The 20,013-nt window shown below is 35.7% G+C and overlaps 2 protein-coding genes across 4 annotated transcripts in view; one reads left to right on the top strand and one right to left on the bottom strand.

The window, feature by feature from the left end:
- The window catches only part of LOC123551073 (golgin subfamily A member 2-like), a 53,656-nt gene extending 52,783 nt beyond the window's left edge, over positions 1-873 (bottom strand). Inside the window, exon 1 of the mRNA XM_053524180.1 lies at positions 821-873. Within this exon, the coding sequence (XP_053380155.1) occupies positions 821-873 (53 nt within the window). The remainder of the gene's footprint in view (positions 1-820) is intronic.
- Positions 874-1,948: 1,075 nt separating this feature from the next.
- LOC123551101 (anaphase-promoting complex subunit 5-like) overlaps positions 1,949-20,013 on the top strand; it is a 30,603-nt gene continuing 12,538 nt past the window's right edge. The window contains exons 1-14 of one of the 3 annotated variants that reach the window (XM_053524999.1): positions 1,953-1,977; positions 4,596-4,642; positions 8,348-8,400; positions 10,838-10,920; positions 11,426-11,590; positions 12,795-12,877; positions 13,572-13,690; positions 14,388-14,616; positions 15,016-15,082; positions 15,852-15,953; positions 16,409-16,614; positions 17,861-17,942; positions 18,792-18,884; positions 19,219-19,286. In XM_053524999.1, the coding sequence (XP_053380974.1) occupies positions 10,858-10,920; positions 11,426-11,590; positions 12,795-12,877; positions 13,572-13,690; positions 14,388-14,616; positions 15,016-15,082; positions 15,852-15,953; positions 16,409-16,614; positions 17,861-17,942; positions 18,792-18,884; positions 19,219-19,286 (1,277 nt within the window). In that variant the 5' untranslated portion in view covers positions 1,953-1,977; positions 4,596-4,642; positions 8,348-8,400; positions 10,838-10,857. Of the gene's footprint in view, positions 1,979-4,595; positions 4,643-8,347; positions 8,401-10,837; positions 10,921-11,425; positions 11,591-12,794; positions 12,878-13,571; positions 13,691-14,387; positions 14,617-15,015; positions 15,083-15,851; positions 15,954-16,408; positions 16,615-17,860; positions 17,943-18,791; positions 18,885-19,218; positions 19,287-20,013 lie in introns of all 3 variants that reach the window. The other 2 variants (XM_053525000.1, XM_053525001.1) reach the window with 2 other exon arrangements.

Here is a 20,013-nt window from a genome sequence, read left to right on the forward strand (position 1 = left end):
TTCATGTCCCATTTTGTTTCCCAGAGTTCCTGTTGCTATAAGTCTTGTTGTAGTAGGCTTGAATGGGAAGAGTTAGTCAGAGAAAGGTAGATAGCCGTGTCATCGGCAAAGAGTCGAACTTTAGAGTGTTTAACAAAGTCAGGTAGATCGTTGAAATAAGAGGGGCCCGAGGACCGAACCCTGGGGAACACCTGAGGAGACTGGTATGGTGTCTGATGTGGACCCATTAACTGCCACTAACTGTGACCTGTTATCAAAGAAAGCTTTAATCCATTTAAGAGTTTGACCCCTTACACCATAGAAATGCAGCTTGTAGAGTAGTTTTTCATGGTTGACCATATCGAACGCATTTGAAAAGTCAATGAGTATGAGGTCAACTTGACTTTTCAGGTTCAAGAATTGAAGGATATCTTCTACTAACATTAGTAACTGAGTTTTAAAAGACCTCTTTACTCGGAAACCATGCTGCAGTTCATAAAACATATCGTTCTTTGTGAAGTGTTTTGTTATGCTAGAGGATACAATGTGTTCCAGGGTTTTACACAAGATACAGGTAAGAGAGATTGTGCGATATTTGGCTGGGTCTGATCTAGAGCCTTTCTTAAAGATGGGAGCGACATTCGCCATTTTCCATATACATTTTTTGTATCTGACAGAGAACTGGACTGCAGGGATTTATGGAAGAGTTTTGTAAGGATAGGGGAGATCCGGTGTTATTTGGTCGGGCCCTGCAGCTTTACGGGGATAAAGGTTGCTAAGAAGTTTTTCGATACCTTGTGTTGAAATTTCAATATCAGGCACAGGTTTGTGTGGGCTGTACGTTTCTTTTCCTGGGATCTCTTTATCTGTATCTGCAATATCCTGGACCTTCATATCAGCCAAAGATTTTACAGAGAGAGAGGGGATTTTGAAGTAAAAACTGACTGAAATTGCTTATTGCATCATGAGTACTGTGGCTTTGTCAGGGTCATGTGTGTGAAGTTTGTTGTCATGTTTGAGTGTTTCAGTGCCAGTGGAATCTTGTTTTGAGTGCTTGAGAAGGCTGTATAATTTCTTAGTATTTGGTCTGTTATGTTGTGCTTGCGTTTGATCAGTTTCGACGTTCACTTTAAGGATATCTTCAAGGTACTCTTCATAGGCTAATTTGGTTTCTTTCCTACATTGATGTTTGAGACTAAGGTAAGTTTCCTTTGGAATTTTGTTTGTCTTATATTTCCCAAAGGCTTTATCCCGTCTTCTGTAGAGTCGTTTTAGGTTAACCTTGATCCAAGGGAATTTATCTTTGGTTGATGACATTTTAGACGGGATAAATTTCTTAATTCCTTCTTCAGTAGAGCTGGCGATGGTCTTCCAATGAGATTCTACTGATAAATTTCATAGGAGTTTGACATTGTAAGGGAGTTGTGGAGTTCTGATACATGTGACCTAAGACCATCCCAGTCAGCCTTTTCAAAGAGGCGGATTTGTCTAGGTTTATGGGGTTTCTTTGGGCAGATGCATTTGACTGTACCGGGACAGCATCATGATCGCTGATACCTGGAATTACACTGGTTCGTTTGACAGTTGACGGGTTACTCGCCATGAATAGATCTACGATGTGATTTTCACGAGTTGGCTCCTGGACTACTTGGGTCAGATTACTATCAAATATGATATTAATGAATTCCCTGTAGAAGGACTGATATCTACAGTCTGAGGTTGGGACAAAATTTTTTGACCAATCCATTTTTGTGCATATTTAGATCCCCACCCGCCCAGATGGTTGCTTTGGGTTTATCACCATTTATCGGGAAATAGCTTTAAGCTATTGTTATTTGTTATATGAAATATCCAACGTTAAATGATGATGTCTACTCAGTGGATTTGCAGACGAGTATCCAGTTGAAGTAGAAGTAAATAAACTTTCCTGTATCTTGTATCTAGACCCTGGGTTTGTCAGTGTTTTAACCATAGCCCAAAATATACTGCGGCAAATTCGGTTAAGACCACAGGCACTTGGTTGCACTGATAGTATTTTTCTTATATTGGCCTGTACCTACTGTTTGTTGGTTTTAATACGTGCACCAGTGCTCCCTGTATTCAAAAACATTATTTACTGTAAGTGAATCCCTTTTATTAAAAAAGTTAAAATTTTAGGTTTTGGTATATTATTACATATAAGGTATATATCTGACGAGGCAACGGAAGTGTATGACCGGTGTATGACGGGTAATGAAAAGGTTTTGAACCACTAAATTATTTCCGGCTTTTCAGAGTTGATCAAGACTGTTGTCTTTTTTTTTAAACTATGTAATAAAAATGTTACACAAGGTCAAAAACAAGCTCACAACATTAAATTATAGAAAAAGAACTTATTCACAATGCACATGTCAGATATTTAATTTATAAAAATTGAAAATGTATTTCTGTATGAAAGGTAGGTATATACTTCATAAGTGGCTGCAGGCAGGTATTAAAAATCTCTCTCTCTCTCTCTCTCTCTCTCTCTCTCTCATAATGTCAAGTCATCTCTCGACTGATAGAGACATGGGATACACGTCGACTTGCTAGTTATGTTGAAAAAGAGTTCTAAAAGACTGTTGGGTCCGACATCAGCTAAAATGAAAAGGCTAAAGGAATGTTAGCATGGTAAGTGTGATTAAAAAAGAATAAGCATTAAAAGATAAAAAAAACCCATAGCACTCTGGTCTAGTACATATACTTTATGGTTGCTACAACCACTTTGAAAGCTGCAAGGTCAGGGTGGTCAAGATTATTCCACAGTACATCTGAAACTTTGTGGTCAGGTTATTCTACAAGGTCAAGGTTATTCCATAGTATTACTTAGGGACAAGATAGTATATGCATATTCTAGCTGTGGACGGACAAGTATTTGTATGCTTATGTTTTGACGTTTTCGTTTGTTGTTGCGATGATTATGAAATTAAGCGTTTATTAGCATTTAAAGATATTTAAGTGGTATTTTACATCTGTCACACTATTTTGCACTGACAATTAACTATAAAATATAGCCATGGAGTAAATATTTGGTTTTGATGACAGCTTTGATTTTTGTGACATGTAGTGCCTAATTTAGAAGGATTAAACTCCATGTCCCACTTATTTTCCCATTGTTCTAGCTTGTTAAGATTTTCCTGGAGGATTTTGTTTCCATCCACAGAATTGATATCATAATAAGGTATATGTATACTACATTATCGTCGGAAGATTACCAGTAGAACATCAACAATTTCATCATTAAGTTCCTGGAGGCAACTGGACAAAAATGGTCTGGTCCTGCAGCTTTGTCTGGTTTTAGGTTAGCTAGCAATTTGAGAATATCCATTTTATCGATGGAAATTTAAGATATTATGGAGGCAATGTTCAGAAGGCTATAGAATTTTAAGTTTTTGAAGTCAATTTTGTCTAAGATAAAGTGCTGATTTGTTTAAATACGGATTTATAATTTTAAATTTGAAAATGAATAGATTATTATAGTGTTTGTGGTCTTAAACCAGTGAAATGTCAAAAAGGTTATTCCATAACCCTACATATTGCTGGTAAGTAAATATTTACACAGACTATCATCATAACTGAGGAGTTACATTTACATGCTCTTCACCAGTGTGGATTATAAGTCCTGCTTTGGTGTAGAAATCTTTCGCTTGAAAAATTTATCCTGGTACATGGAAGGTTGGTGGTTCTACCCAGGTGTCTAATGAAGTTATACCTGCAGGCACACCTTATGTATTCCTCCAACAACATCAGATGTTTGAAAAAATACCATGTCAAGAGACAGGAAAAAATAACTGTACAGCAATAGACCAAATCAGTTATTACCATTCATAATTTTATCATGTCCAAAACATTGCGCAATGATAATTATTTCCACTTTGGTGATTATTACATTTCACTCGGACTTTATCGTAGACCCCTTTGTAAAATCTCAAACTTTAAACTAAAATAAAGGTATTAAATCCATATAATATTTGAACAAAATTTCAAAGTTTTGTTGTTTGTAGCATCGTCTGAAGCATGTGCATTGAAAAATCTTAATTTGATATCTAAAATAGTGTGATATTTATTTCTAGTCACTTTATTTTCATTGTAAATATACTTCGTTATACCCAAGTAGAAACTGGCATGTGCTCGAAAATGCAGCTCTCTGATTGGTCAGTTAGAATCCCTAACGTACGGTGATGTCATGTTAAAATTATAAATTTCTGGAGGTCCATCATGAATTCTGTGAAAAATTGTAATGATAATTCTTGTACAATCTTTGTCGACGTGTCTGTGTTATGGTTCTGGCTCTGTAGGCAAAAATCGACATGTACTCCAGTTCGTTTTACAGTCTTTTCCATTGATCTGTTTTAGTAATACAGAGTTAATATGTAATATTAACGCATGAAATAAGTTAGGTAGTTCTAGTTACCACGCCACGATAAATTAGTGGCTTACTACCGTTTGCAAAACCAGTCGACCGTAGTTCCGTTGCCGATAATGGCCGATAATGGCGGAGTGCAATACCTTATCTTTATATCTATCCTGAGACCAAATTTTTAAGATTCTTTAAAAAGCGAATTTTCAACATACCATCAGTGCAACCAAGTGCCTTTGGTTAAGACGAAGTGTATTTTTTCTGTTTAAACAATATTGATGAAAGGTGAATGTGATACAGCTTGATTATATATAGCATTTTATTGATAATATTTTCCATTCATGTTGATTAACTGTATATATTTATAAAATAGAACGTTTGTAAAAATGTACTGGTATTTCGGATAAAGATTTTCGGAGCACGAGTCGTGGAGGCAACAGACAGGTTTGAGAGATTCTATCACGGCAGTTGCCTGCTTGGTTTTAAAACTTCACATAAATAAGTAGTCCAAATAATAGAAAGTTTCAGGAACTTTTGACTCACTGTTGTGTCGCATCCAACCTTATTCTGCATATTTCTGTAAGGAAATGTCCAGTGAAATGTGTCATATAGGGAAGTGTCTAGGGGTACGGATCCGTACCTCTAGAATCTGATTTTAGAGGTACGGATCCGTACCTCTAGACACGCCTGTTAGGGGTTTTCTAGGGGTACGGACCTCCTTTTTCTGGAGGTCTAGGGTTATTTATACAGGCCTTTTTTTATGCTGATTTTAGGGCCGAAATTCGGCCCCATTCCCCAATCTAAAAAGTATACTTTTTTCCACGCCTTGGCCAAAAATTCCCCATGCAAAAAAAAATGAAATTAGTTTTGATTTTCAGTCCTGATTTTAACAACTTTTCAGCAAATATATTCCTCCAAACAATGATTTCGCGACGTAAATTTCCCCTCCAAAAGGGACCTGGTACCCTTCCCCAAATTTACAAAAAAAGGGCTGTTATATCTTAAATTTTGTTGAAAATGAAATAACAAATAAGTCTTAACCAATCTTCACTTAAAACTTGGATCTAATTGGTTTACAGATACCAGCGTTAACCCGTTTGTTTATCTTCTCTTTCAAAACCTAAATAACAAAGGAACTCCAAATGAATACGCTGTTCCGTGCCGATTAGTTTGTTGTTAAATAAACTGTTGATAACAGCTAGATTAATAATTCTATCCCTTAAATGAATTCTATTATTCAGCAAAAAATAAATAAATAAATTAGGCATTATATATAATATGCACCAATTTATTTTGTTATTTAACAAGGTATAAATGATAATCAGCATGGAACTGATTGTTTGATAATCAATTAAGCGACATTAAGTAATAGAAACTGTTTGTGAAAACGTCCCATGTATCTCGATCATAACGGCTACCAAAATGTGTGAAAAACATACACATACACTAAGGGTTAATTATCAATTACGGTTTTTTTCCCCAACATATTTAACATTATTTTGTTTAATCTTTATATCTTTTTTTTCTGCCATTTCGAATCCTCGTGATTTATTTGGTGTTCCTCGGTTATTTACGTTCCGAAAGAAAATGTAACAAACTGGATGAACGTTTTTATCAGTAAACGATTTAGATCCAAGTTTAAGGTGAATTCTGATGAAATGTTATTTGTTTTCTTCATTTTCAACAAAATTTGAAATGTAAATGACCCTGAATCTCTAGAAAAACGGAGGTCCGTAAAACTAGAAAACCCCTAACAGGCTTGTCTAGAGGTACGGATCCGTACCTCTAGAATCAGATTCTAGAGGTACGGATCCGTACCCCTAGACACTTCCTTTCTGGTATCCCCACACAACCTATTTTCAAACACAACCTATTTTCAACCACCTAGGACTTTGTATGATAAAAATCTTTACAAGCCAAATTTATCAGTTGTGATTGTTTCACTGTTTACAGCAGAGACAGAACTTGTTAGGAACTTATTCGCCTTCAGTTTTGGTACTTAGATAATTATATAAATTCCATTTATGTAGCAGTACTATGTTTTCATGAGGTTTTTCTTATTACTAAAAAACCTGCATCTTTCCTTGTCTACTACCTATTCTTGTTTAAGCCAATATCAGTATTTATATATCTTTTGCACTAAATGTTTATTGCTTAACACATGCTTACTGCCAGAATTGTGAAGCATATTATTATTAAATTATTTTGACAATGCAATCATGATGCCTGTCCTTGCAACATTTTTTTTCATTTTCTAAGCAATTTGAAATATTTGAACAGGGCTTGAGCTAGGGAGCGACTTGAGCGAAATAGTCGCTTTGTAGCTCCCCACTTCGCTCTAATCTAATATCAAAGCGAAATTCAAGTCGCCCGATTTTTTTATCTACACTCCTCCATTTATCCGCTATCGACCTGTTGACACTTGACTGGAATACACAGTAGCATAATTTAAGCTCCGCCTACTTCAGATTACGGAGAAGTGCGAAGGTGACACTTGTTTTGTAAACTGACTGTTGATAAACAAAGCAGTAGGGATTTATATTACATAAGCTTACACATTCTTTTTTGACCATTAGAAAGTATCTTACCGTGTTTGGCTCCAGTAATTTCCTGATATCCACTTAATTTTACTCGTATTTTTCAAAACCCAAACTTTAGAAATATAATATTATCACTGACACTTTCTGTGACTAAAATAACGTAACTGACACCTGTCATCAGAATCTGGGTTAAACCTGTTTGACAACTGTTTCTTTTAATGTGTGCCGACACCAGCGTATCAAAGAGACACCAGCAGATCAAAGAAGCTGTGTATTCCATGTGATGTCATAGTGATGTCACTGCTATTGACATGTATTTAATTCACATACTTGTTATTTAAAATGACTGACTTTGACTGCATTAGCACTGGGAGCTTGAATTATTTATTTTTTGCTGGTATGGAATTAACTTTTTTTAATTGTATTCATATTTAAAGGGTTTTCTTGGTTTGGACCATCATTGCAAGAGTGAAAAATGACTTGAATTTGCAGTTTAATCACATTAGATTCACAAGGTTAAAAATGATAAGAAAACAGAATCACTGACATTTTCAGTGAATTTGTTATTTACTTTAAATTAATAGACTTTGTAAACAAAGACAGGGTATAATAAAAATAGTAACGTTATATAAAGCATATTTAGTTCCTTTTTCAGCTTGCATGTCATGGTGCTAAAATCTTTCCACGTTTTCCCTAAAATCTCGCCACTTCTCCCTAAAATCTCTCCACTTCTCCCTAATCTTACCTGAGGGAGAAGTGACTTCTCCCTAAAATCTTAGCCTAGCTTAAGCCCTGTTTGAAGTGTCAAAAGCTTAGCAATTATATAATACATTGTCATATGTGACAGCTATCAATGTAGCAGATGTGACACCCTGGTTCTCTTGAGTAATTGAGCACATGATATAGTTCTTTAGATAATGCACTAACTTCTGGCTGACTTTTACTTTACCCTACCCCCTGTAATTTAGGTGCCAATTTAGGCAAGTGTACCTACAGAATATTGATCTGCCATGTTGGTTTTAGTGTTTGTTGCCAGACTTGAATTTTGGGTGTATTATGTTTGCCATGTTGTAATGAAACTACAGTAAAAGTTTAATGCTGTTTCATTTTGCTGGAAGGAAAATACCACCTGTGGTCGAATTTAGGTTGTAAATTTTCAGCATGACTTCCTACTGATGGCTTTCAAAATCATCCTGCCAGGGATTCGATCAGTTAGAAACTTGAAACTTAAATGGTATGCTTTTATAGCACTTCTGCTGATAGAAAGTGTTAGACAATAAACCAATGATTTGGACTTGCATTTGTACAAAACTGCACAGAAAACTTGTTAAGCAGTTGAAAACTGGTTGTGCCGGGATATATGACATGTACTATGCATTTGTTATGATTACATCTCTTATAATGAATTTATGAAATTTCCCCACTGACCTTTTTTGTGTTTTGTTTCTAGATCTGCAATTTTGTGTCCTCTATGGTCTGCTTTGTATTGAAACCAGTGCCGCGGTAGGTATCCCCTCGCACCTGTCCACAGATTTATAGTCTTAAAATTTAAAATTATGCATTATATCCAACTCAGTTGAAGTGTTAAATTTATTGGAGCAAGTAAGTTTGACCGGTATTTTATGACTTTTTTTTTTTAGATTTTTGAATGTCTTCATTTTTCTAACTTCTAAGAGCATTAAATAGTTAAGGATTTTGCAGAAGGTGACATTTTACATAATATATACACAACAAAAAGCTTTAGATTGCAACATCTTTCCATGCTTCAGGTTGCACCAACCGTCTTTCTTTAGCTTACCTGAGCACAAATTACTTAAGGTGAGCTATTGTGACCGGTCACAAGTTGGCCACAGTTGTAACCCAATATTTATGAAACTTTATCAGAATGTTTGTCTTGATGATCTTTAGGTCACATGTGAAACTTGGTTATGTGGGTCAAAAACTAGGTCAGTAGGCCAGATCAAAGGAAAAGCTTGTGAACACTCTAGAGGCCACAGTTGTGACTCAATCTTTATGAAACTTAGTCAGAATGTTTGTCTTAAAGATCTCTAGGTCAAATTCAAATCTGGGTCATGTGGGGTCAAAAACTAGGTCACCCAGTCAAATCAAAGGAAAAGCTTGTGAACACTTTAGAGGCCGCAGTTGTGACTCAATCTTTATAAAACTTGGTCAGAATGTTTGTTTTGATGATCTCTAGCCTAGGTCAAGTTTGAAACTGGGTCATGTTTGATTAAAAACTAGGTCACTGGACCAGATCAAAGGAAAATCTTGTTAACACTCTAGAGACCACAATTTAAGTTTGAAACTCAGAGTATTGGTCAGAATGTTTGTCTTGATGACCTCTAGGTCAAGATCAAATCTGGGTCATGTAGGTTCAAAAACTAGGTCACCCTGTCAAGTCAAAGGAAAAACTTGTGAACAATCTAGAGGCTACAGTTGTGACCAATCTTTATGAAACTTGGTCAGAATGTTTGTATTGATGATCTCTAGGCAAAGATCGAAACTGGGTCATGTGGGGTTCAAAACCAGGTCACTAGGCCAGATAAAAGGAAAATCTTGTTAACACTCTTAACACTCTTAGTCCACAGTTTAAGTTTGAAACTCACGAGAAATGGTCAGAATGTTTGTCTTGATGACCTCTAGGTCAAGTTTGAATCTGTGTCATGTGGGGCAAAAACTACGTCATCCGGTCAAATCAAAGGAAAAGCTTGATAACACTCCAGAGGCCATGTTTATGTCCCTACCTTCATGAAAGTTGGTCAAAATGATGATCTTGATGATCATTAGACCAAGTTTGAATCTTGATCATCTGGGGTCAAAAACTAGGTCACCTGTTAAAAACAAAGAAAAAACCTTGTGCATGCAATACAGGCTGTATTTTGCATTGATATGCATGAAACTTAGTCAGAATGTTTGTCAGCATAAAATCTCGGATGAATTTTTATCTGGATCACGTGGGGTCAAAAACTAGGTCACCAGGTCAAATCAAAGAATAAGCTTGTTTACACTCTTGGGTGCACATTTTTATTCTTTCTTCACAAAACTTGGTCAGAATGTTTGTGAACATGAAGTCTTGGATGATTTTATATCTGGGTTACATGGGGTCAAAAACTAGATCACTAGGTCAATTCAAAGGAAAAGCTTGTATACACTTTAGAGGCCACATTTTGCTCCAATCTTCCTGAAACTTTATCAGAATGTTTGTTTTAATGAAATCTTGGACAAGTTCGAATCTGAGTCATGTGGGTTAAAAAACTAGGTCACTAGGTCAAATCAAAGAAAGTGCTTGTTTACACTCATGAGGCCACATTTTTGGTCCTATCTTAATGAAAATTGGTCAGAATGTTTGTCTCTATGAAATCACTGGGTAAAACATGTTTACACTCTTATGGTGTTTTAATCAGATGAGCGACCTAGGGCCATCTTGGCCCTCTGTGTTTTAAGATATTTTGTATTCTTTTTTTTCTCAGTATCAATACTTCAAAATTCTGCAAATGGAGTGGGTTGTGAGTTCCATCCCTGGGTGGGGCGTATGTTCTTCATGACAATTTGGCAAAAGACATTGCATCTGAAATTATGATTTGTTCTTCACCTCTGATTCATGTGGAGAAGCTGGCAGTTACATGTGGAGAACAGATTTGTACTGGTACAGAATCCAGGAACACTGATTATGTTAAGGTTGATCTGCTTGTTGTGTTATAATAAGCCCTGTTATTATTGACTTCCTAGTATGGACAGCCTGACTACATTTGGAATATTATTGAATGCAAAGAGCATGATGTGTAAAATAAATATTACAACAGAATAATCCCTTCTTTTAAAGAAGGTGATATACTTTTGGGTGTTTTTCTGCCATCTGTTTAATAATTTTATTCCATACTTGAAATTCAATTCTGTATTTATGTATATCTGAAGTATTTAAAATTTATGTGTTTTACAGCTGTTCCAAAGGCATTCTGAATGGGGACTCACTCAGACTTGTTCACCTTGGGACCTTTCAGCAGGAAGCCGCTGAAGGAACAGGTACGATAACTTCATTTGACTTATGATTTCAAGGTCAGACATTGTTAACCTTTAGCCTGTTAGCGGCAAATGGTATTGCCTTTGCAACTACTGCAGACCAAGAGCAGCCTGCACATCTGTGCAGTATGATCATGGTCTGCACTGTTCGCTATTCAGTCGGTAAATTTTTAATGAACACCCCTTCAAACAATAAATGGTACTGCCCAAATTAAATAATGGACCAGTCCATTTTAGAAATTTAGCGGGCTAAGGGTTAACAAATATAATACAATAAAAATGTAATTTAAAAATGGATAATAAATGACACCAATAAACACTAGTGTGTACACTTTTCATATATGATATTGATAACAGATGATAAGGAAGTTTTGTAAGAATTGATTTCTACAATTGTTTGGAATATATTTTAGTTATGTAATGATTTAATTTTGTTCTTCATTGTGAGAATTTCTTATCTAAATGAAAAGAATTAAGTGATATTTTTGTTTAAATATTTGTTTTTCAGGTGACACCACACAAGATGTCTGTGATAGTTTTGATTCAAGAATACTGCACAATGAAGAAAGCAGAATTGCCAACCTTTTCAACGTCTGATGATAGCAGTTTAGAGATTAAGTTCACAGAGAAAGAGAAGAGAAATTTTATGATAACTGTACTTCAACTGTTACAGGTCAGTCTTTTACCTTTTTGCCTTGGACAGTTTTCTTACATCTTCACTAGTGGTCATTCCATAAGTGTAGTTTATTATTAGAGGCCACCTGTGAACAGAGACCAACTTGCTCTCAAGACAACTATTACATGTTCTTTCAGTTCCAAGTTCATCATTTTCACTTTATGATCATCGGGAGGGATATAGATCAAACGTTCGCTGTTTCAAACAAGTTTTCAGTGTTATTTATGTACAGTGTAAAACTGTGGTTAATTTTAACTGAAATAACACTAAGCCCGCCCGCTTAGCTCAGTAGGTAAGAGCGTTGGTCTACGGATCTCGGGGGTCGTGTGTTCGATCCTCGGGCGAGGCGTATGTTCTCTGTGACTATTTGATAAACGACATTGTGTCTGAAATCATTAATCCTCCACCTCTGATTCATGTGGGGAAGTTGGCAGTTACTTGCAGAGAACAGGTTTGTACCGGTATAGAATCCAGGAATACTGGTTAGGTTAACTACCCGCCGTTACATGACTGAAATACTGTTGAAAAACGGCATTAAACCCAAAACAAAACAAACAAAAGAAATAACACTAGAAATACAATGTAGGTATATTATGTAATATGATATCGGATAAAAGGGTCATTAAAGCAGTATCTTGGTTGGCAATGATGCATTTGGTCCTTATGGATTTTGCCAGGCCAGATTACACTTGGCACAAGTACCTCGGTGGATCCAGGCTTGGCAAAATCCACTCAACAGAATACAACATTGTAGATCAAAGTGCTTTTATCAAACCCTAATATATCACTATCATTTAATTTGACTGGTTGAAATTTGAACAAAAGAGGTCAAAGAAAATGAGCTTTTGATTTCTTATCTTCTGCAAAAAAGGACTAAGTCTTGGTCAGTAGTTTCCTTTATCAGAGTCAGTGGGCATTTTGAAATTATATTAACCAGGTCTGTAGTTGTATAGACTAGCCACTAGACTGATAATAACTATATTTCTATATTTTTCCCTTTTTGACAAATTCAATTTCATAGAGACAAAAGCCAGTCTATTTTAGAGATTTTCACACAGGACTGATGTTGAAATTATGATATTGGACATAGGATATAGACTGGCTCAGTTCACTACATTCAATCATAAAAATGTAAAAAGATATATCATAGTCTAGGAGCTAGTCTAGTAGTTGTAGAACGTTTCTAAATCTTTATTTTTAGACATCTGATGTAACACTCAAGGAACTTTGTATGAAGATTAAAGACAAGATGAAACCAGAGCTGTATACGATGTTTTTGAAAAAGTAAATCTTTTTAAGTCTTAATGTTGCTTCTATTAAAAAAATTAAGAGGATTTACAGTATTTAGAAAAACCTGTGAATAAGTCATTTTGTTGCGATTTTTTCCTAACTGAAGGTAAATGTTGCTTGAAAACATGAGGTCTAAAAAAATTGTTTCAGGTATCCCAACCTATCCTAAATTTTTGGCTTGACCATATTTGTATTCATTTTTTTGACACAAAAATAAGTTCCGAAAAGTCCAACTTAATTTTTAAAAAAATCAAAAAATCAATGACCTACTAGCCCTAATTTTTTTTGAGCATGTTACCGGAAGTATCTTTTTTTAGGCCTGAGCTGTATACCTTTTTCCCTAACTAGGAAGACAGTGTATGTGCAACTTCAGATGGTATGTGTTAAATATATAGGAGGTGTAAATGTTTACTGTGACAGTTAATTTTGTCATATTCGTCATCCTAAATTCATAATTCATGAGGTTCTTGTAGAGAAGTTTTTAATATACTCAACACAAAATCCAGGAATTATGTGGGTGTTATAACTTCAGTACAGTATTGAATCCAATAAAGTCTAGTAGTAGATCATGTAGATATCAATATATTTCCTTCGCAGTCCTTCTGTAATGTGTAATTAGGTTGGACAATTCTTCAATTCCTAAGGGGGGTAACTCGATGTAATGTAATTGTCCTGTTGTCTTCTATAGGTTAGAGGAGTTTATTGAAGAAGGAGTAGGTGCTATAAAGGATTATTTCCAAAATATAACATTCCTATTGATGCCAGACACTCAGGAACAGCCTGTAATAACAAAATCAAGTGTGCTAGGTAAGTTTATTTTATTAATACAGGTTTGATACCTTTTCTCAACAGTTTTTTCAGTTATTTAATTCAGTGGTGGTCTGTTAAGCTACTAGGTACCTCTGGATTTGACATCACTACCAGGGCTCTTCCTTCACTGTTAGGGAGTCAGCTAAGTGCCCTCTGGGGGCTATGAAGGATTTTTTGCTGTATTCTTAAAGGAAATTATTTTCTAAAGATGTTAAAGTGGAACTATAATAAACTCCTGGTGAAAGACAAGTACTTTCTTCATTTAATTTAATCATAATACAGGAAAATAGTGTCTTATTTCATTTCCTACCACTTTCAGTTATAAATTTCATTTTTTGATCTGACAGGGGACTTTTTTTAACAATATGGGGGAGAAAGCAGAGGAAACAATAAACATAGAATGAAGGCCTTTGTTACAAAAATGGTCTGTGCATGCAGTTCACAAGTTTTCACATGAATTGATTAGTGGGAACAAATAAGAGGTGTTGTCTTTGTCCAGTAGTAGGAGAGAATACATGTATAAACATGGTTCAAGGATTGAACTCGTAACCTCAAGATTTGTATATACCATGCTACTCAGCTGCACACTTGATTAATGAAGACACTAGCAACTGTGAGTATTGTTAATATTTCTAAAACAAAATCTTATTTGAATTCAGACACTGTCCTACTGGGTGTCCTGATTTTTTTCTAGGTTTATTTATCAGAAGAATGATACTGGCCTTTGAGAAACTGTCGTTCAGTCAGATGACGGACCTGCATACCAAGTTTCAGCGTTATTTCGAGACTGCAAACCTTCAGAACGGGTATGAGGATAGTCAGGTGTTCGGTGGATCACTCACTGACTCGGCAATGAGCCTGTCTGGGGTCAGATTCAGTAGAATGGGCAGGTCATTGGACGCGTTCCAGCTTACAGCAGATAGGTAAAGATTGCTGGGATATCATGCCCTCCTTTCTGTAGTGTTTGTAAATAATGTACATTAATTATTGAATACAAAATTACTGTTTTTAATCAGAAAGATAGTGATTTAGATACATGTATGCATACTTTGATTTGCCAATTTTCAAGAAATTATTTTACGCATTACGTTTTATTTTATTTATTTATTTGTGTTTTTTCTTGAAAAACAGTTAGTGCATTTTAATCTTTTGATTAAAGAAAAATATGAATAGTTGATGACAATACAATTGTTTTTCTTAGAAAAACAATTTGTTATGAGCTACACTTTATAAAAAAAGAAACGAGACAGCATTTTAGAAATTGTTATCAAAATGAAAATATGAAACCCACACTTTAGAAATCTTTGTTTTGTCATTTTCAGGAAACTTACTGAAGATATTGGAGGTTTCAATTCTCAGAGACAAGCAGAATATTTCATTTTGCAACAGGTAATTCTCATACAGTTTTATGTTAAATAAAATTATACATGGGTATATTGTGTTGAAGATCAGAGTAGTAAGTTCATACTATCAGGAGTAATAACCCTTGTCTAAGGAATAGTTTTTGTATAAAATTTGGCATTTTACTTACCTTTCATATTCATTTAACATTTAGCCTGCTGCTTGCAAGTGATTCTGCCTTTGCGACCAGTGTAGACCAAGATCAGCCTGCACATCCATGCACGCTGATCATGGTCTGCACTGTTCGCTATTCAGTCAGTAAATTTTTAGTGAATGTCCCTTCAAATGATAAATGGTACTGCCCAAATAGAATGGTAGAATAGTTCATTTTAGAAATTAAGCAAGGTAAAGGTTAAGGTAGCGGACCCTTAATGACACTCGGCAATTTCTGTTTATTGCATACTCTCATGATGCAGTTCACCATTCTTGTGATGTAAATGTAGCCGAATCCACACTTGACTTTCAGAAGATTAAAAAAAATAAATAAATAAGCCTGCCCCTGTCTGCTGTTGGTTTGAAACCCTGCATTGGATGGAAAACTTTTTTATTTGAGGACACTATCCAGCTTGCATGTGAGAGGCTAGTGGTTCTACCTTCAGGTGTTTGTCAGTGCCTGAAAATAACGTAAAGAGGGGCATCTGAAGTCTTCCTCTGACTGAAGCTTGAATGTCCTCTTATGACCAAAGTAGATGTAGATTGTTTTGTAACTTAGAACCATACAAAATCATAACCAAAAAATCTTGTCTGTTTTCACTAGGTGTTTCTGTTACAACATAACCAGAAAGAGGCTCTGTCTCCTAGTGACCTTCAGGATAAAATTATGGACATGCTGAAAGCAAATCCTGACATGGCTGAGGCGGTAAATACCAACTTTCAATTTCTTCATCTTCCATGAGAGGATTTTATAAATCAAGCATATCAGTTGCTAGTTGTGTAATATGAGTGACAGCTTTACTTTCATTAATATTTCCTGACAGAGTGAGAAAACAAATTCAAAACACTCATTTACTTCCTAGAAAAGAATGACTGCCAGTAATACTTGCAAACTGAGTGGCAGTGCAATTTCAAAATACTCCTATGGAGGTCTGCCCATTGCTACATGAAAAGTAGCTGGGGCTTCAGACCAACATAGCTGGGTGAAATCCCAGTCCACCAGCTCTTAATGGTGTAGTTAATAGAAGTTGTTCTAACTTTCTCTAAATTCAGTGGAAAGTAAAAAGGTTTAAAGTTGAGCTTGAAATTGAAAGAAAATTTAAGAAGCTATTTTAAGGAATAACTCTGTATTATCGTTATAATATCTGGTCTTCATTTCAGCATTTTCTTAGTTACTTGAACAGCCTGAGGGTGAGAGAATATTGTACAGCTCTACATAATCTGTTTCACTACTTTGATCGCAAGACATCATTTTCTGTGGACCAGAATCAACCCCAACAAGGACAAAATAAACCCAAAGATGATGAAGTTCACAGAAGATATGCTGCACTTAATTTAGCAGCTCTACATTACAGATTTGGTCATAAGTAAGTGAATATTACAGTTTTATTATCCTCTGTCTTTTTTATGCCCCCGGCATCTACTGATGCGGGAGGCATATAGTGATCGTCCTGTCCGTCCGTCCGTACGAGGTTAACCAAATGGGACCGTTTCGTCTAGCATCAATACCCCTTACTAGAATGACTTGATACTAATGCAGATGTAACCTGTGACAATTCTCCATCTTCAGACATCACCTGACCTCAGTTTGACCTTGACCATGACCTCATTTTGGACTTAGGTTGCTTTATATGGGCTATCTCTTGGTTAACCAAATGGGACTGTTTCGTCTAGCATCAATACCCCTTACTAGAATGAGTTGATACTAATGCAGATGTAACCTGTGACCATTCCTCATCATCAGACATCACCTGACCTCAGTTTGACCTTGACCTTGATCTTATTTTGGACTTAGGTTGCTTTATATGGGCCATCTCTTGGTTAACCAAATGGGACCGTTTCGTCTAGCATCAATACCGCTTACAAGAATGAATTGATACTAATACAGATGTAACCTGTGACCATTCCTCATCTTCAAACATCACCTGACCTCAGTTTGACCTTGACCTTGACCTCATTTTGGACTTAGGTTGGTTTATATGGGCCATCTCTTGGTTAACCAAATGGGACTGTTTCGTCTAGCATTAATACCGCTTACAAGAATGTATTGATACTAATACAGATGTAACCTGTGACCATTCCTCATCTTCAAAGATCCCCTGACCTCAGTTTGACCTTGACCTTGTTTTGGACTTAGGTTGCTATGTATCGACAAGGATGCCACCGGGGGCATCAAGCGTTTATTGAACGCAGCTCCTTGTTTTTCTCTGCATTAAAGTTGATAGTGTGGATAAATTCTTTATACTCTTCATCAAAGGTGGTAGTACATTGTATGTCAAATTTCATTCTACTCTATGTTTAAATTTGTTAGTTAGTATAGCTAAATTCATTCTACTGGACATTAAATTTGTTGCACAGGACTCCAGCTGTAGTTAACTTTTCTACATACTTTACAGACAACGCAGGTATTTCTTTCAATAAATACTGCCTGCAATTCACTGAAACACTTTTTTTAAAAACTTTTTTATTTACAATTACGTAAAATGAAACTCCTTAAAAAAAGACTGACCAAAATCTAGAAGTGTTCTGCTTTAAGAACTTACTCAGTGTTATGATGAAAGTAAAAATAATTTATTCCATCTTTATTACTAATAATTTACATGTGTTTTATAGGGAAGAAGCAAAAGCAGCTCTAAGGGAAGCTATAGGAATGGCGCAAGATACAAATGATAATGTTTGTCTACAACATGCTTTAGTAAGTATTTTGGTTAGTTCTTGTATTTGTAACTCTGTGATTCCAGCAGGTATGCAAATTTTGATTCCATACCTCATTTTTTTATTTCGATGTAAATGACATGTGAAACCAAAATTTGTAGTCATGTTTGGCGCCATATAACCTATACTGTGTTGGTGTGCCGTATAACCCAAATAAATAAATAAATAGTTATTGTATTAGTATAAATTCAGCTAAAGTCTTTAATAGGATCACCTGCAGATTTAAAAACTTGAAGTATAAATAGAGGATATTACACAAGTGTCTTTTCATATTGAATTTATTACATGAGTCTCCAAAAATAAACATTGTCAGCATCAAAGTTTTATTACACTAGTGTATTATCAGATTTATGCTATGGCTTTATTTTGCTCACACGACTTCAAACGTGATAAAGTTATTTATTCTGTCCACTCTATAACTTTTGATTAGCCAGGTTAGGAGCTAATACTAGTCTGCAACCAAACAACATAATTGAGCAGCGCCATGAGATAACCATCATAGTTGCTTTGCGACTAGCATGGATGCAGACCAGCCTGCGCATCCGCTTTCAAAGCCTATTGCAATTAGAGAAACCGTTAGCGAACAGCATGGATCCTGACCAGACTGCGTGGATGCGCAGACTGGTCTGGATCCATGCTGTTCGCAAAGCCACTATGTTGGTTTTCTCATGGAGCAGCTCAATTATTAGCAGACTCGGTTTGATTGAGTCTGTTTATGAGAGGTAATGAAATGTGCAATACTACTCATACCACTTAGCACCAAGTAGAATTCTGTTTCAATTAAAATGCTAATGAAATGAAATGATTTTAAAATATTTTCTGTTTTCAGGGCTGGTTGCACAGACTTAGCGAACAAGGAACTGCAAGAACAGAAAATCTATTGGAAAGAGCTGTTGCTAAGAGCAATGAATTGAATCTCCCGGTATATAATTTGTCTCTTCAGTAATCATTAGAGATTATGTTTGAGGATAATTCAGGAATTTTAGTTAAAATGTAGAATTTATTGCCAGAAATAAAGGTTGTTTTATATTACAATTTACTGTCTAACAACTTTGGTTTTTTATGTATAATAGGATAAATAGTAGACCCTAAGTAGATATTAGTGTCTAATATTTTGGAAAAAAAATATTACACAGAGTGATAATGTGTGTTTTGTGCAAATTTTATAACTGAATGGTAAATATAAGTGCTTGGTAAAATTTCAGCTTGTAATTCTCTAAAAAGTTTCACCGTCTGAAGTCCTTGTTTTCTTGCAGAATCTGACGTCAATAGGTATTCAGGCTTATGCCAGACATAATGCATTTGCTACTGCTAAACCGTCACAGTATGTATTTATTATATACATTTTATCTTGGATTCTCCCACAGGGAAATTTTTGAACGTCTTAAACGGTTGAATGTTTGGGGTCTCTGTGGCAAAGTAGTTAAGGTCACTTCAGCCTTTATCATGCTGGACACAATTTATTCTGCCTTTGCAACCAGTGTAGATCATGATCAGCCTGCTTACCTCTGCAGTCTGATCAAGATCTGCACTGGTTGCCATTCAGTCAGTATCTTTTGGTAAACACCCCTTTAAACAGTTAATGGTACTGTCCAAATTGAAAGATGGACCAGTTCATTATAGAAATTCAGCAGGATAAGGGTTAAGGTCACTTCAGATTCAAAACCTTTCTTTGGGTGAAGAATTCTTCATGTGAGCCAACTATTCAGCTTGCGTCCAGAAAATCGGTGATATTATCCAGGTGCCTGTCCATGCCTTAAACAATATCTGGAGGGGCACCTGGGGTCTTCCTCCATCATCAAAAGCTTGAGAAGTTGCCATATGTGACCTAAATGTGTGTAACTCTCAACCCAACCTGAACAAAAGAAGGGTTGACTCTTAAGTGTCCTCATGTGCTTCAAGTGTTCATTGTGGTGATTTGGACATATCATATTGTTGTATGCCTCAAGCATATCTTTATAGCCATAATACAGATAGAGTTACTGTAGATTGTCCATTAATTTGAGATTTGAGAATCAACTGCCTTAATAAACAGTACATTAGAATGTGAA

Source organism: Mercenaria mercenaria, chromosome 15 (assembly GCF_021730395.1).
Source record: "Mercenaria mercenaria strain notata chromosome 15, MADL_Memer_1, whole genome shotgun sequence".
In the NCBI taxonomy this organism is placed as follows: Eukaryota; Metazoa; Mollusca; class Bivalvia; order Venerida; family Veneridae; genus Mercenaria; species Mercenaria mercenaria.